Raw genomic sequence first — 16,859 nt, forward strand, 5'->3', positions numbered from 1 at the left:
GTGTGAAAGGACTTGACTGGCCTGCACAGAGCCCTTGGAACACCGACTGCAAGCAAGGCCTAATCGGCCAACATCAATCCCAATCCTGTAGCTGAATGGAAGTAAGTCCCCGCATCAGTGTTCCAACATCTAGTGGAAAACCTTCCCAGAAGAGTGGAGGCTGTTATAGCAGCAAAGGAGGGACCAACTCCATATGAATGCCCATGATTTTGGAATGAGATGTTCGACGAGCAGGTGTCCACATACTTTTTAATAGGTGCCCTTCTTTGGCATTGAAAAACCTCCCTCGTCTTTGTGGGTGAATCTGTGGTTGAAATTCACTACACGATTGGGGGACCTTACAATAATATGTATGTATTGGGTAGTTATTCAAAAATCATGTTAACCGCTAATATTACACACACAATCCATGACCATGAAACTTATTATGTGATTTGTTAAGCACATTTTTACCTCTGAATTTATTTAAGCTTGCCATAACAAAGGGGTTGGATAGTTATTGACGCAATACATTTCAGAAAATAATAGTTACTCAAATGAAATTCCACTTTTACTTTATATTTGTGTGTAGATCAGTGAAACACAATCAAAATGTAATCAATTTAATGTTCAGGCTGTAACACAACAAAATGTAGAATAAGTAAAGCTGTGTGAATACTTTGCAGTTTGAGAGTGGACAAGTGTATGTAGAATGTCATTACAATACACAGGTATTTTGTAACAGATCTCGTTCCATTCCGGTTCACTGTTGGGGTTTGGATTCTAGAATTATTTTGTGAGTGGAGGAACGTGCGAGTGTATTTTACAAAAGCGCCTTTTTGGCAGTGATTGTTTGACAATCAAATAAAACATAATGAGTGATACACTAAAAGGCATAGGCAGTGTGTCCATAAGGCAGTTAAGTTTTCACCAAAGTAAATAGAAGTCAATTACCGAAATGATATGTCCTCATTCATTTACTCCTGTCTATACATAAATACAATAATTCAAAATAGGCTACTACAACAGAAATCACAGCGGATCATTCGCTTCTTTTTTGTTTTTTTTACCTATTGATTGTTTTAAATCGCATAGCGCACACCGCAAATACCAAAATTATGATTGTGCGTTGCGACTGTCAGTGAAAAGCAGAGACCCAGCCAGGCATCTCGCAATATAAACAAATACAATTGCGGAAAAAAACGGTTTGGAAAGACAAAATGGCTAATTGCTGTAAAGAGAAGACAATGAAAAGACTCTTGTCTTTAAAATTCTCAATGTAATCTTATTCGCACCAGCGGAGAACATCTGGCATATCCACTGGAGTGTGTGCATAGTGATGGTCTTTATCATTGGATCAGTTCCACTTTTGTTTGTTTTTGGACAATCTTTTCCTCCTCCAGGTTAGATGCCGTCATATTGTATTTGTGTTTCCCCTTTTTGTAGGCATATTATATGGATCAGATAAAGTTTTATTAATCTGTTTGCCAGTGTCAAAAAAAATGTTTGCACAGGCTGGAGTGTTTGTACCGGTAAGAAATTAAATCTACTTTCTCTGCATAACACAAGTTTTTTTCAACAACAGATTATGGTCAAAAATATCAAAGGCTGCAATGAAATCTAACAGTACAGCTCCCACAATCTTAATATGATTTATTTTATCAGTCATTTGTGTCAGTGCAGTAAATGCTGAGTGCCCTTCTCTCTTGTTAATTCCTTTACAGAGAAATATCATTATATTTGGTCAAACACAATTATTTCCAATAGTTTGCTTAGAGCTGACAGCAAGCGGATAGGTCAGCTGTTAGAACCAGTGAAGGCCTGAGGACAAACGCGTTCCTCTAGACTCAGATTAAAGATATGACAGATAGGAGTGGCTATAGAGTCGGCTACTATCCTCTGTAGCATCTAAGTTGTCAATGCCAGGTTTGTCATTATTGATCAATAACAATACTTTTTCTACCTCTCCCACACCAACTTTACAAAATTCGAATTTACAATACTTTTCTTTCATTAGTTTTTTTAACGGATAAGTACGATGGCTCACTGTTCATTGTTGTCTTTTCTTGCCCGTGTTGCCAATCAGTAATCATTAAAATAATTGGCAACGTCAAATGTTTTTGATTAATAAGCCATCTGAGTCAATTAAATGATGAAAGATGGAGTTTAATGTCTTTTTGACCATAATTTCTAAATAAGTACTCAAGTACGTTTTTCCCCTCATTCTTTATATAATTGATCTTCGCTTCATTATACAGTTGCTTCTTTTGGTTGATTTTAGTCACATAATTTCTCAATTTGCAGGAAATCAGCCAGTAAGATGTGCAGCCAGACTTATTAGCAACTAATTTTGCTTCATCTATTTCAACCATACAGTTTTTCAATTCCTCATCAGTCCATTAAGCCGTTTCTTAACAGGTGCATGTTTATCAATAATTGGAAGAAGCAATTTCATGAACTCATCAAGTGCAACGTCTGGATGCTCCTCATTAATCATTTCAGACCAATAAATATTTTTAACATCCACATACTGTAAGAGTCACAGCTAAAAAATGTGTATGATCTCTTATACTTTATTTTAAGCCCAGTTTTTGGATCCTTGGCTTTCCTGGATATAGCCCCTGTGATCACTGCATCCAATGGGTACGAACAGAGCTTTAGAACAAAGTTCTACATTCTTAATAAAAATGTGATCATTTCATTCAAATTGTTCCTGTAGTGTTTGTAAACACCTTGGTAGGTTGATTAATAACTTGAAGCAGATTACAGGCACTGCTTACTGTGAGAACCTTCCTATTGGGCGGACAGCTTGATGAAAACCAGTCAATATTCAGGTCTCCAAGAAAGTAACCTCTCTATTTACATCACATACACGATCAAGCATTTCACACACATGATCTAGATACTGACTGTTAGCACTTGGAGGTCTATATCAACATCCTACAATCATAGGTTTTAGATGAGGCAGGAGATCCTGCAACCACAACACTTCAATTACATTTGACATGAGATCTTCTCGAAGCGTTAGATGGATATGGCTCTGAATATAAACCGCAACAGCTCCCCATATGCATTTCTGTATCTTCTGTAGATGTTATATCCTTGTATTTCTACTGTTGTATCAACAAAAAGAAATATCTAAGAATTTCTCATAAATTGCTAATATAGAGCATGAATGTTATCTGATGAATAAGGTTCATGAAATCAATAACTTGCTAAGGCTACATATATTAATATAGGCTATTTTAACTAATATGGAAAATAACAAACAAAGCAAGAGGGAAAAATGTATACATTATCCAGCAGTCCATCAATCAGTTGGTGTTTGTAAGTTTGTGTGTGCTGTGAGGTTGAAGCTACGAGCCCACATGCTTGGCTCTCTCATCCCTTCCAGGCTTTGACAATGAGCCTGTCAAATCAGATGTAAGCAATGTCCCCACACGCTCTGGCAGCTTTCATGGCTGTAATAAATTATTTTATCTTCTGGCGCACAGATTCAAGATAGTCCTTCAGGAAGAAGTACGTTCCTCTCTAGTTCTTGTCTCTTTCCAGAACAGCTACATTGTCCTTGACCACTATCAGCCTGGGCCTGTCACCTGGGCCTGTGGTGGGTTTTCGAGTCCTGAGGGCGTGCTCCATCTCAATCTTCCTGTGGTCCAACTTCAGTTTCTCAGTTATCATTTCCCTAATTTTGTCCTCAGACTCCAGATTTCCAGAGGAGATTCTGCAATTCCGTCTTCATCAATGTTCCTCCTCCTTCATTGACCCTTGAGATAATCTGATTTCTCTGTCGTTATCATGGGTTCACATACAGAACTGTGGTCCTCTCAGATTGCTGTCATGTTGCTGTTCTCCGGTTTAAACTCATTGAGCTCAACCTGGGAGAACTGCAAACTGTTCAGGTGCTGGGCCCCTCTGGTCAGACCGTCTATTCTTTTATTAGTTGCCTCCACAAGTATTTGGACACAACCCTATTTTCTTGTTGTTGTAATAGCAGCTTGTAGAACTCTTTTTGGTTGTTTAAAAGATTCTTCACCAGTGATAGTGTCAGGCTTCGAAGAGTGATGTGTGTGGAGTCAGGTGCAGAGAGCAGAGGATTCGGAAACACCATTTATTCTGGAACAATCACAGCGAACCAAAGAGGGTAATGCTGAACACAGGCGTCAAACACTCCAAAATGTACAACACCGGTACATACGCTGTACAGGGGAAATAAATGACAGAACACTCCTGTACCAAAAACCGCAAACAAGCCCGCACAAACACAGGCAGGCTAACTGAACTTAAATAACCCCAACCCAAAACTCCAAACAAGGAACAGGTGAAACCAATTAGACCAAACGAAAAGGGGAAAAGGGATCGGTAGCAGCTAGTAGACCGGTGGCGACGACCGCCGAGCGCCACCCGAATGGGAAGGGGAGCAACCTTCGGTGATAGTCATGACAGATAGAGAGACACCACTGTCCTCAACAGTACTCCCACCGGCTTTGGTCTTTGTCACGGTAGCAATGTAGTCTACGCTGTTACTCCTTGCAATTCCAGACAGGGCAGGTCTCAGGGCAGATGCAAACAACAACAAACAGAAGCGATTCAAGCAGTCACACTCCCGGGACAGTTCGTGGTCCTACCCGCAAGTGCTGTCGGCTGTGTGCAAGCTGCTAACGAAACGTGGCTAGCTCGCTAACGTAAGTTAGAAGCTAGGCTAGCATCTATGCCAACAAGGGAACAATGAGCTACTTCTCTGGAGCCAAATAAACCTGTGATATGGTGAACAGCCTACACCTTAATGTGATGTTATACTTTATGTACAGTACCAGTCACAAGTTTGGACACAGGGTTGTTCTCAATATTTTCTACATTGTAGAACAAGAGTGAACACATCAACACTATGAAATAACACTCATGGAATCATGTAGTAACGTGTTAAACAAATCAAAACGTATTGGGATTCTGACAAGGAGCCACCCTTTTGCCTTGATGACAGCTTTGCACACTCTTGGCATTCTCTCAACCAGCTTCATGAGGTAGTCACGTGAAATGCATTTTAAAAGGTGTGCCTTGTTAAAAGTTCATTTGTGGAATTTCTTTCCTTAATGCGTTTGAGCCAATCAGTTTTGTTGTGACAAGCTGGTATACAGAAGATAGCCCTATTTGGTAAAATACCAAGTCTTATTATGGCAAGAACAGCTAAAATAAGCAAAGAGAAACAACAGTCCATCATTACTTTTAAGACATGAAGGTCAGTCAATCTGAAACATTTTAAGTACTCTCATGAGGACCGCCACAGGAAAGGAAGACCCAGACTTACATCTGCTGCAGAGGATAAGTTCATTTGAGTTAGCCTCTGAAATTGCAGCCCAAATATATAACAGAGACATCTCAACATCAACTGTTCAGGGGAGACTGCATGAATCAGGCCTTCATGGTCGAATTGCTGCAAAGAAACCACTACTAAAGGACACAAATAATAAGAAGAGACTTGCTTGGGCCAAGAAACATGAGCAATGGATATTAGACCGGTGGAAATCTGTCCTTTGGTCCAAATTTGAGAATTTTGGTTCCAACCGCCACACGATTTTTGGTTCCAATCTCTGCATGTGTGGTTCCCACCGTGAAGCATGGAGGAAGAGTTGTGGGGGTGCTTTGCTGCTGACACTGTCAGTGATTTATTTAGAATTCAAGGCACACTTAACCAGCATGGCTACCACAGCATTCTGCATCGATACGCCATCCCTTCTGGTTTGCACTTCGTGGGACTATCATTTTGTTTTTCAACAGGACAATGATCCAACAAAACTACAGGCTTGGTCCTATTTGGCCAAGGATAGTGATGGAGTGCTGCATCAGATGACCTGGTCTCCACAATCACCCTACCTCAATCCAATTGAGATGGTTTAGGAGTTGGACCGCAGAGTGAAGGAAAAGCAGCCAGCAAATGCTCAGCATATGTGGGAACGCCTTCAAGACTGTTGGAAAAGCATTCCATGTGAAATTGGTTGCGAGAATGCAAAGAGTTTGCAAAGCTGTCATAAAGGCAAAATATATGTTTTGATTTATTTCACACTTTTTTGGTTACTACATGATTCCATATGTTATTTCATAGTTTTGACATCTTCACTATTATTCTACAATGTAGAAAATAGTAAAAATAAAGAAAAACCCTTAAATGAGTAGGTATGTCCAAACTTTTGACTGGTACTGTATGTTGACAATTTATTTGAATGTATGTCATTTAGGTCAATTTGGGCAAAAGAAAGCCACGGGAAAGATGTACACGTTTCAAGGCATACCATTGGAACCGGAAACACCCCGTTTGACTCAGATATTGTAGACAACTTTCTGTTATTCAGGACATTTAATGACAACAAATGAGTAGCCTAGTGGACCTATAAACAAAATGAGTTGGTGAATTTGAATGATGTAAATAATGATAAGAGCCCAGTAACAGATGGACTCCGATCCCTTTAATCATGGAGGTTATTGTTACTTTGTGTTTCCATTTCTATCGTCATGTGACAGATGTTTCCATTTCTATCGTCATGTGACAGAGTATCTCTTAAATTGAAACGACCAAATGTCTGCCTTTTAACAGATCCGAATACTTTCGCACGAAATGTTTATTTTCATAAATTAGGTAGCCTATGCTACAAAATATAATATTCTGCCCATATGAACACACTTATTTTAGGCCATTGCCTAAAGAACAGCTACATGATTGAATTAAAAGCAGGAAATAGACACAACATTGTTTCACATTCTTTAATAAAAGACTCAAACACAAACAGCCAATAGGCTACAGCTCGCTTAAGTTTTCCCCGCCAAATATGCTTAAGGAAACTCGTTGTCTTGATGACGTTGAGTGCGCGGGGGCAGGGGTCTGTACGGAGCTTAGTACCTTCCACAAAAGTTTTGCTTGACAAAAAGACACGTAAACGTCTGTGTATATAGAATTGTCCTCAATGGTGTATAATACAATTAGGTGGGCGCTTTTGTGTTAATGTGCATGTGTGAGTTGGAAATTTGTTTTTTTTCTCTTGGAGAGTGGAGTCATGGCCAGGGTCTGCCATTTTCAGAGTCGAAAACAGCAGGTCTGGTACAAGGTAGCATGTCCGGTGAATAGGGTAGGGTTCCATAGCCGCAGGCTAGGAGGACAGCAAGGAGTCATCAGGCCAGAGAGAGAATTAGAGGGAGCATACTTAAATTCACACAGGACACCGGATGAGACAGGAGAGATACTCCAGATATAACAGACTGACCCCAACTCGCCAACACAAACTTTTGCAGCATAAATACTGGAGGCTGAGATAGGAGGGGTCGGGAGACACTGTGGCCTCGTCCGACTATACCCCCGGACAAGGCCAACCAGGCAGGATATAACCCCACTCACTTTGTCAAAGCACAGCCACCACACCACCCCCACACCACTAGAGGGATATCTTCAACTACCCTGAGACATGGTCGAGTGTAGCCCATGAAGATCTCCCCCACGGCACGAACCCAAGGGGGGCGCCAACCCGGATAGGAAGATCACGTCAGAGACTCAACCCTCTTAGGGATGGCATAGAAGAGCACCAGTAAGCCAGTGACTCAGCCCCTGTAATAGGGTTAGATAGAGCTCCATTTTAATGGAATGGTCTGCCTAATGGAGAAAGCCCTGCCTCCAGCTGTTTGCTTAGAAATTCTTGGGACTATGGAGGCCTACGTCTTGTGCCCGTAGCGTACGTGTAGGTATGCACGGCAGGACCAAATTGGAAAGATGGGTAGGAGCAAGCCCATGTAATCCTTTGTAGGTTATCAGTAAAACCTTGAAATCAGCCCTCCTTAACAGGAAGCCAGTGTAGAGAGGCTAGTACTGGAGTAATATGATCAACTTTTGGGGTTCTAGTCAAGATTATAGCAGCTGTGTTTAGCACTAACTGAAGTTTATTTAGTGCTTTGTCTGGGTACCCGGAAAGTAGAGCATTGCAGTAGTCTAATCTAGAAGTGACATCATTTTTGGACAAAGTTTCTGATTTTTGAAATGTTACGTAGATGGAAAAAAACTGTCCTTCAACAGTCTGTATGTTAGTCAAAAGAGAGATCAGGGTCCAGAGAAACGCTGAGGTCCTTTACAGTTTTATTTGAGACGTACAACCATCAAGATTAATTGTCAGGTCCAACAGAAGATCTATTTTGTTTCTTGGGACCTTGACCTAACATCTCTGTTTTGTCCAAGTTTAAAAGTAAAAAAAATGCCTGAATGTCTGAAACACAGGCTTCCAGGGAAGAGAATTTTGGGGCTTCACCATGTTTCATCGAAATGTACAGCTGTGTATCGTCCATATAGCAGTAAAGCTAACATTATTTTCCCGAATGACATCACCAAGAGGTAAAATATATATTGAAAACAGTAGAGGTCCTAAAACGGAACCTTGAGGAACACCGAAATGTACAGTTGATTTGTCAGAGGACTAACCATCCACAGAGACAAACTGATATCTTTCCGACAGATAAGATCTAAACCAGGCCAGAACTTGTCCGTGTTGACCAATTTGGGTTTCCAATCTCTCCAAAATAATGTAGTCATCGATGGTATCAAAAGCCGCACTAAGGTCTAGGAGCACAAGGACAGATGCAGAGCCTTGGTCTGACGCCATTAAAAGGTCATTTACCACCTTCACGAGTACAGTCTCAGTGCTATGATGGGGTCTAAACCCAGACTGAAGCATTTCGTATACATTGTTAGTCTTCAGGAATGCAGTGAGTTGTTTCGCAACAGCTTTGTCTAAGATTTTTGAGAGGAATGCGAGATTTGATATAGGCCTATATATTTTTTTAAATATTGTATTTTCCAAGAGAGACTTTATTACTGCCACTTAGTGAGTTTGGTACACATCCGGTGGATAGGGAGCTGTTTATTATGTTCGACATAGGAGGGCCAAGCACAGGAAAAATATATTTTTCAGTAGTTTATTTGGAATAGGGTCCAGTATGCAGCTTGACGGTTTCGAGGCCATGACAAGAGACATCCGTAATTTGCTTTCTAATAATCATGATCTTTTACTTAAAGAAGTTCATGAATTTATCACTGCTGAAGTGAAAGCCATCCTCTCTTGGGCAATGCTGCTTTTTAGTTAGCTTTGCGACTAACAAAAATAAATTTAGGATTGTTCTTATTCTCCTCAATTAAGTTGGAAAAATAGGATGATCGAGCAGCAGTGAGAGCTCTTCGATACTGCACGGTACTGTCTTTCCAAGCGTATCAGAAGACGTCCTGTTTGGTGTAGCGCCATTTCCGTTCCAATTATCTGGGAGCTTTCTTCAGAGCTTGGGTATTTTCTGTATACCAGGGAGCTAGCTTCTTATGACAAAAGTGTTTTTGTTTTGGGGGGTGCGTCTGCATCTAGGGTATTACGCAAGGTTACATTTAGTTCCTCCGTTAGGTGGTTAACCGATATTTGTCCTCTGACGTCCTTGGGTAGGCAGAGGGAGTCTGGAAGGGCATCAAGGAATCTTTGGGTTGTCTGAGAATTTATAGCACAGCTTTTGATGCTCCTTGGTTGGGGTCTGAGCAGATTATTTGTTGCGATTGCAAATGTAATAAATGGTGGTCCGATAGTCCAGGATTATGAGGAAAACATTAAGATCCACTATTTATTCCACGGGACAAAACTCGGTCCAGAGTATGACTGTGGCAGTGAGTAGGTCCAGAGACAGGCTGATAGTGGTCAAGTTCTTGAGGTTCAAGCACAAGGTACCTGTTAGGGAAAGAGTCAAGATCTTGAGAGAAATCTACTGTATATCTTCCGCAACAAGGTCTATCATGAAGCTGTGCATCAGAAGAGGAAATAACTTATCCCAGCCATGAAAGCTGCCAGAGCGCTACGGCAGGCTCATTGTCCACCATTCTTGACACTCCTCGGAAACACCGTATAACTGGAAATGAAAGTCAACTTGCAGATGCCTGGCACGCCATAAGAAGTCGCTAGAGCGCGATGGGACAAGGACGTTACGGCCAAATCCTCCCCTAACCCAGACAATTGTGCGCCGCCTCATTGGTCTCCCAGTCACGGCCGGCTGTGACAAAGCCCTAAGGTAACCTGCCTAAATGACTTCCCAACCCGTAGCACTATCGTCTGTAGCCATGAAGTGCTTTGAAAGGCTGGGCATGGCTCACATCAACACTGTTATCCCAGAAACCCTAGACCCAGCCCAATTTGCGTTCCTCCCAAATAGATCCACAGATGATTCAATCTCTATTGCACTCCACACTTCCCTTTCCCACTTGGACAAAAGGAACTCCTACGTGAGAATGCTATTCATTGACTACAGCTCAGTATAGTCAATGCTCATCATTAAGCTAATGATCCTGGGACTAAAAACCTCCCTTTGCAACTGGATCCTGGACTTCATGTTGTGCCAGGATAACAACCTTTCCCTCAACGTGATCAAGACAAAGAAGATGATTGTGGACTACAGGAAAAGGAGGACCGGGCATGCCCCCATTCTCATCGACAGGGCTGTAATGGTGCAGGTTGAGAGCTTCAAGTTCCTTGGTGTCCACATCACCAACAAACTATCGTGGTCCAAACACACCAAGACATTTGTGAAGAGGACACGACAAAGCCTATTCCCCCCCCAGGAGACTGAAAAGATTTGGCATTGGTCTCAGATCCTCAAAAGTTCTACAGCTGCACCATTGAGAGCATCCTGACTGGTTTCATCACTGCCTGGTATATCACTGCTCGCCCTCCAACCGCAAGGCACTACCTAGGGTAGTGTATACGGCCCAGTACATCACTGGGGCCAAGCTTCCTGCCATCCAGGATCTCTATACTAGGCGGTGTCAGAGGAAGACCCTAAAAATTGTCAGACTCCAGCCACCCTAGCCACCCTAGCCATTGAACGTTCTCTCTGCTACCGCATGGCAAGTGGTACTGGAGTGCCAATTCTAGGTTTGTGAGGCTTCTTAACAGCTTCTACCCCCAAGCCATAAGACTCCTGAATAGCTAATCAAATGGCTACCCAGACTATTTGCATTGTGCCGCCCCCTCTTTTACGCTGCTGCTACTCTGTTTATTATCTATGCATAGTCACTTCACCCCTACCTACATGTACATATTACCTCCATTACCTGTGCCCCCACACATTCACTCTGTACCGGTATCTCCTGTATATAGCCACACCACTGTTATTTTACTGTTGCTCTCTTTCATAATTTGTTTATTTTAATTTTATTTTTACTTCACTTTATTTTTAAAAAACGGTATTGTTGGTTAAGGGCTTGTAAGTAAGCATTTCACCCTAAGGTCTACACCTATTGTATTCAGCGCATGTGAGAAATACAATTTTATTTGATGTAAACAAAACTACTTTCTTGGGGACCTGACTATTGACTGGTTCTCAAGCTGTCCACTCAAGAGCAAGCTTCTCACGGTAACCAGTGCCTGTAATCTGGTCCAGGTTATAAATCAATTTACCAGGGTGTTGACAAACACTACAGGAGCAAGATCATCCACATGTATCGATCACATTTTTACTAATATTGTGGAACAATGCTCTAGCTGGTTCCGTACCCATTGGATCACAGTGATCGGCTGTTAGCCTAGTGGTTAGAACGTTGGGCCAGTAACCAAAAGGTTACAAGGTAAAAATCTGTTGTTCTGACCCTGAACAAGGCAGTTAACCCACTGTTCCCCGGTAGGCCGTCATTGTAAATAAGAATTTGTTCTTAACTGACTTGCCTAGTTAAATAAAGGTTAAATAAAAAATAAATAAAATAATTGTGGCTATATCCAGTACTTTAAATTAAATTCATTCAACTCCATCTTTCATCGAATCATATGGCTTATTCATCACAAAACCATTTGATGTTGCCAATTATTTTAATGATTACTTCCTTCGTATTCATGCATATAAAACTAATAATGAAAGAACAATATTGCAAGTTCCAATTTTGTAAAGTTAGTGTGGGAGTTGTGGAAAAATTGTTTCGATCAGTAATGACAAACCTCCTGGCATTATTAACTCAGAAGGAACGGTACTGGGAATGGTAGCTGACTTTTATTTTTAATCTGAGCCAAGAGGAAAGTTTTTGTCCGCAGGCCTGGAGGGAAGCCAAAGTAATTCTGCTACCCAAGATTGGTCAAGTGTCCTTTACCGATTCTCACAGCAGACCTATCAGCTTGCGGCCAGCTCTTAGCAAACTGTTGAATTTTTTGTTGTTGACCAAATACTATGCTATTTCTCTGTAATCAAATTAACAACAGACTTTCAGAAAGCTTATAGAGAAGGGCACTCACCATGTCCCCCAAAAAAAATGATTGTGTTATGGCTTTTCAACCTGTCATATCGTGGATTTAGAGCTATCTATCTAATAGAACCCAAAGGGTTTTCTTTAATGGAAGCTTCTGTAATGTCAAACATGTCAAGTGGGTTGTACCACAGGGCAGCTCTCTAGGCCCTCTATTTTCTATTTTTGCCACTGGCATTAAACAAAGCATGTGAGTATGCTGATGATTCAACCATATAAGCATCATTAACCACAGATAATGAAGTCACTGAAATCCATAACACCGTGTAGCAGTCTGTTTTGGAATGGATGGCCAGTAATAAACTGGTCCTGAACATCTTTAAAACTAAGAGCATTGTATTTGATACAAATCATTCCCTAAGTTCTAGACCTAAGCTGAATCTGGTAATGAATGGTGTGGCTGTTGAACTTGTTGAGGAGACTATATTGCTTGGCGTTACCTTAGCTTTTAAACTGTCATGGTCAAAACGTATAGAATCAATAGTTGTAAAGAGTCTGTCCATAATAAAGAGATGCTCACCACACGCCCAAAATCAAGTCCTGCAGGCTCTGATTTTGTCTTACCTTGATTAGTGGGCGGCAGGTAGCCTAGTGGTTAGAGCATTGTAACCAAAAGATCGAAGATCGAATCCCCGAGCTGACAAGGTAAAAATATGTCGTTCTGCCCCTGAACAAGGCAGTTCACCCACTGTTCCTAGACCATCATTGAAAATAAGAATTTGTTCTTAACTGACTTGCCTAGTTTAATAAAGGTAAAATAATGAATAAATAATAATAAATTAGTGTGTGGTCAAGTGCTGCAAGGAAAGACCTAGATAAGCGACAGCTGGCCCAGAACAGGGTGGCACCTCTTGCATTGTAATCAGAGGGCTGATTTTAAATATTACGCATGCCAGTCTCTCTTGGCTAAGAGTTGAGGAGAGACCTACTGCATCACTTTTTATTAGAAACATTGTGTTGAAAATATTCTAAGAATCAGGGGATGGGATGATATAATATATAAGTAATATATAGGCTATTCATCTCATATAATGCAGTCTGAGGATGTTAGTGTCTCTCCTTAGAAACAAGCTTCAGAAGAAAGCAGTATGAAGATTGAGAAACCCATGGGCCTGACAGACTTAAGCTACTGAGCCCAATTAAAGCCAATGTCTTTTTATCCACCAATGGCACTGAATTAAATCAGCTCTGGATGTATCTTGTCTTCCGATGCATAAATCTGTGTCTCACTCTGATCACACCCAAATCTGACAACACAAAGTACATGCAAGTGAACAAGCATCATGGAGGATTTATCGTTCTTTTGCTGCCTGCCGCTTGTCTTCAATCTTAGCATCCTATTATTCAAATGCCTCTGCTATATACAGTACTTGTTAGACTCATATTAAGGTTTGATGAATATTATAGGGAATGAAGGGAATAGGGAGAAGCAAGTGACAGGTGAGTCAAAGGGAGGTTCTGTTGTGACAGGGGTCAGGCAGCAGCTCAGCCAGGGTTAGGACATCTCTCTCTATGAGCTAAATGAACATCTCTGGTCGGTGTTGTTCTAATCGTTCTTAGTGGTCATCTCCCGAGAGAGGGTAATAGATGGCTTTCCTCTGATGGCTCCGTTGACTGTCATCATCCCTCCCCTGGTTGCTCCAGTGATGCCAAAACGAGGTGCCACACCCGCCTCACTTTGAATTTACGACTTGTTTAAATTGTGCTCCTCTCCAAAGGGACCTGCCGAGCCCAGGAGGGGAGTAATTGTTAGTCTAGAGGTAGTCATAAATCAAAACATTTCTTACTCTCTCTCCTCATTATCTGTTACCACTCTGCTTTTGCTGCAGAATTCCTGAGACTTACCAGAACTGTAGGCTATACAGTCTTCCTTCCTCCCCAAAGACTGAAACATGTCTTCTTCTGAAAGATGGGAGGTGAAAAGACTCTTCAAAGCTGTGATTGATTTCCTCATTCTTCCATGGTCTGTTGCAGGCAGCTACAGGTTGACAGCCACGGTGCAGGAATTGCTCTCTGACTGTGTCTTAATTGAGCCGAGTGCTGGTTTGTTTTGTTACATTCAATTGAAAAGTCAACCGTGCCAATAGGCTTCTTTTAATAAGTCTTTCCCTATCTCTCTCTCTCTCTCTCCTCAGAACCTAGATGCAAATGAAGTCCTCTATGACAGCCAACCTGGTGAGTCTCATTGATTATTCCCCATTCAGCTAGAAATGGTTCAATAGAAAGGACCACTTTTAAAGATGCAGTAAGTATTAATTTATTTAGCTGTTTGCTAATCAAATCTTCTGAAATGTCTCTCTTGATTCAACCAATATTGTATACATTATGATTGCACTGAACAATACCTATTTACCTGTTGTTATAAGACAATGTAGTACAAAACGAAAGTGAAACAACGGAACTGCCCACTTCCTGAATCAGATGCCCATAGGGGGTGAAAATGAAAACCAAACCCAATTGCAATCCCTAGCAGAGTTAGACAAACAACTGGGCAGTGAAATAAGAAAACAAGTTGCTGCTCGCCTAGCAGGGGCGCTCCAATCCCTCCCCAGCCCGTAACACAAATACCTGAATGATCAAATTTCAACCTAATTCTGAAATCAGACGTCAAAGAACCACAACTTCAGGGGTGATTGCACAGACCGGTGCACAGTGACTGAATGACAAGAAATGATGCAAGCTTACTTGAAAAAGAAGGTATGCAGTATATCAGAACAGAGGCAAGAGATACAGGACAGACTAATGGGGCGGGCTAAAGACATAGTCAGGATTGGGCACCGTGGAACCCCACCGTTAATATAAACAGAGAACCTGAAACCATATACAACATCCCGAGCGGCACTTTGGAGGCAATCTAATCCACAATTCCATTAGGGTACTTCTATGAAGCCTTACCAAGACAGTCAGAGAGCTGCTTGGATTATTGGGTTAGACTGAATAAATCAATTGACCTTGCCAATGAGTGCTTCCAAAGACAGGGAAAAAAGTGGATGATCCAGGTCATGAGGTGACAATGTTTCTAATACACTAACCTGACCCATCACTATACGTGCACTAACAGTGATCAGGCTTCATTGAACAAAGTGATTTCTCTCCTGGAAAAGCTTCTCGCAGGAACATTTCACTGTTACGGACCATTTATGTTTCACGAGAGCCCAAGCAATTCCCCAGTGTTTCTCCAGATCAAATATGAAGACATTACACATCTCCAGTCAGAACAGGCCTTGCACAAACTTTTTTCCCCTGACACATTTTCTGGCTAGCGCCTACATTGCCTTCATTGTTGTTTTCCTTACAAATTATAACTTTGCACATGTGTGCGTTCATATCAAAGTAAGTGCCTTTTTTCCTGTATATCGTGTTGTCGTTTCTACTGTAGCTTACTATATGCTACATTCACAAAGTATTCAGACCCCTTTTCCACGTTTTGTTAATTTAGTCTTATTCTAAAATTTATGAAATCATTTTTCCCCCTCATCAATCGACACACAATACCTCATAATGACAAAGCACAAATTATTTTGCAAATGTATAAAAATCTGTAATCACATTTAAATAAGTATTCAGACCCTTTACTCAGCACTTTGTTGAAGCAGCTTTGGCAGCGATTACAGCCTAAAGTTTTCTTGGGTATGACGATACAAGCTTGGCACACCTGTATTTGGGGAGTTTCTCCCATTCTTCTCTGCAGATCCTCTCAAGCTCGGTCAGCTTGGATTGGGAACGTTGCTGCACAGCTATTTCCAGGTATCTCTGGAGATGTTCGACCGGGTTCAAGTCTGGGCTCTAGGTGGGCCACTCAAGGACATTCAGAGACTTGTCCCGAAGCCACTCCTGTGTTGTCTTTGCTTTGTGCTTAGGGTCGTTGTCCTGTTGGAAGGTGAAAATTCGCCCCAGTGGAAGGTCCTGAGCACTCTGGAGCAGGTTTCATCAAGGAACTCTCTGTGCTTTGCTCTGTTCATCTTTCCTCTGATCTTGACTAGTCTCCCAGTTCCTGCCGCTGAAAAACATTCCCACAGCATAATGTTCACCTTTTATGCTTGAGAGCTCTCATACAATAGCTCCGATGAGGGTAGGTCTCCAGGAAGCTGAGCTCTGGCCGTCTGCCGGCTTGCTCACTCAACTGGGTCGGAAACAAAAGAAGACGAAAGCAACTTTATAATGCCCTAATTTGGCACTTTAGCCGAGTGGAAACGCACACAGACACTTATCTGAACAAATCAAACTATCTTGCACTTCCATTGTTATTTGCTCTGTCACACCAGGGAGGCTAAACTAGTCTGACAGCAAAGGATATTGTTTGTGGGGTTGGAATTCGAGAAACTGCTAATTGCAGGGGCACAACTTTCACTGGGGATGGGGGGTTCAGACAATTTGGATTTAAGACCGCCTGGACACCACAGAGAAGGCTGACATGCTTTGTGAAATGAAAGCTTCTGGAAGGCTGGCTGGACCAGCACGGGGGAGTTGAGCATAGTTTAATGTGTATGTTGCGCTCTTTCACCTTAAAAGGAAGCAGAGCAGAAACTGGGTACTCTTTAGTTGATTGATGTACAGTTGAAGTCGGAAGTTTACATACACTTAGGTT

At 41.6% G+C, this 16,859-nt stretch overlaps 1 protein-coding gene across 2 annotated transcripts in view; it reads left to right on the forward strand.

Annotated features, from left to right (window-relative positions):
• LOC123993157 (beta-1,3-glucosyltransferase-like) overlaps positions 1-16,859 on the forward strand; it is a 147,042-nt gene that overhangs the window by 41,985 nt on the left and 88,198 nt on the right. For both annotated transcript variants that reach the window (XM_046295003.1, XM_046295004.1), the window contains exon 3: positions 14,407-14,446. In XM_046295003.1, coding sequence (XP_046150959.1) covers positions 14,407-14,446 — 40 coding nt within the window. The remainder of the gene's footprint in view (positions 1-14,406; positions 14,447-16,859) is intronic.

The sequence above is a fragment of the Oncorhynchus gorbuscha genome, linkage group LG13, assembly GCF_021184085.1.
Source record: "Oncorhynchus gorbuscha isolate QuinsamMale2020 ecotype Even-year linkage group LG13, OgorEven_v1.0, whole genome shotgun sequence".
Classification (NCBI taxonomy): domain Eukaryota; kingdom Metazoa; phylum Chordata; class Actinopteri; order Salmoniformes; family Salmonidae; genus Oncorhynchus; species Oncorhynchus gorbuscha.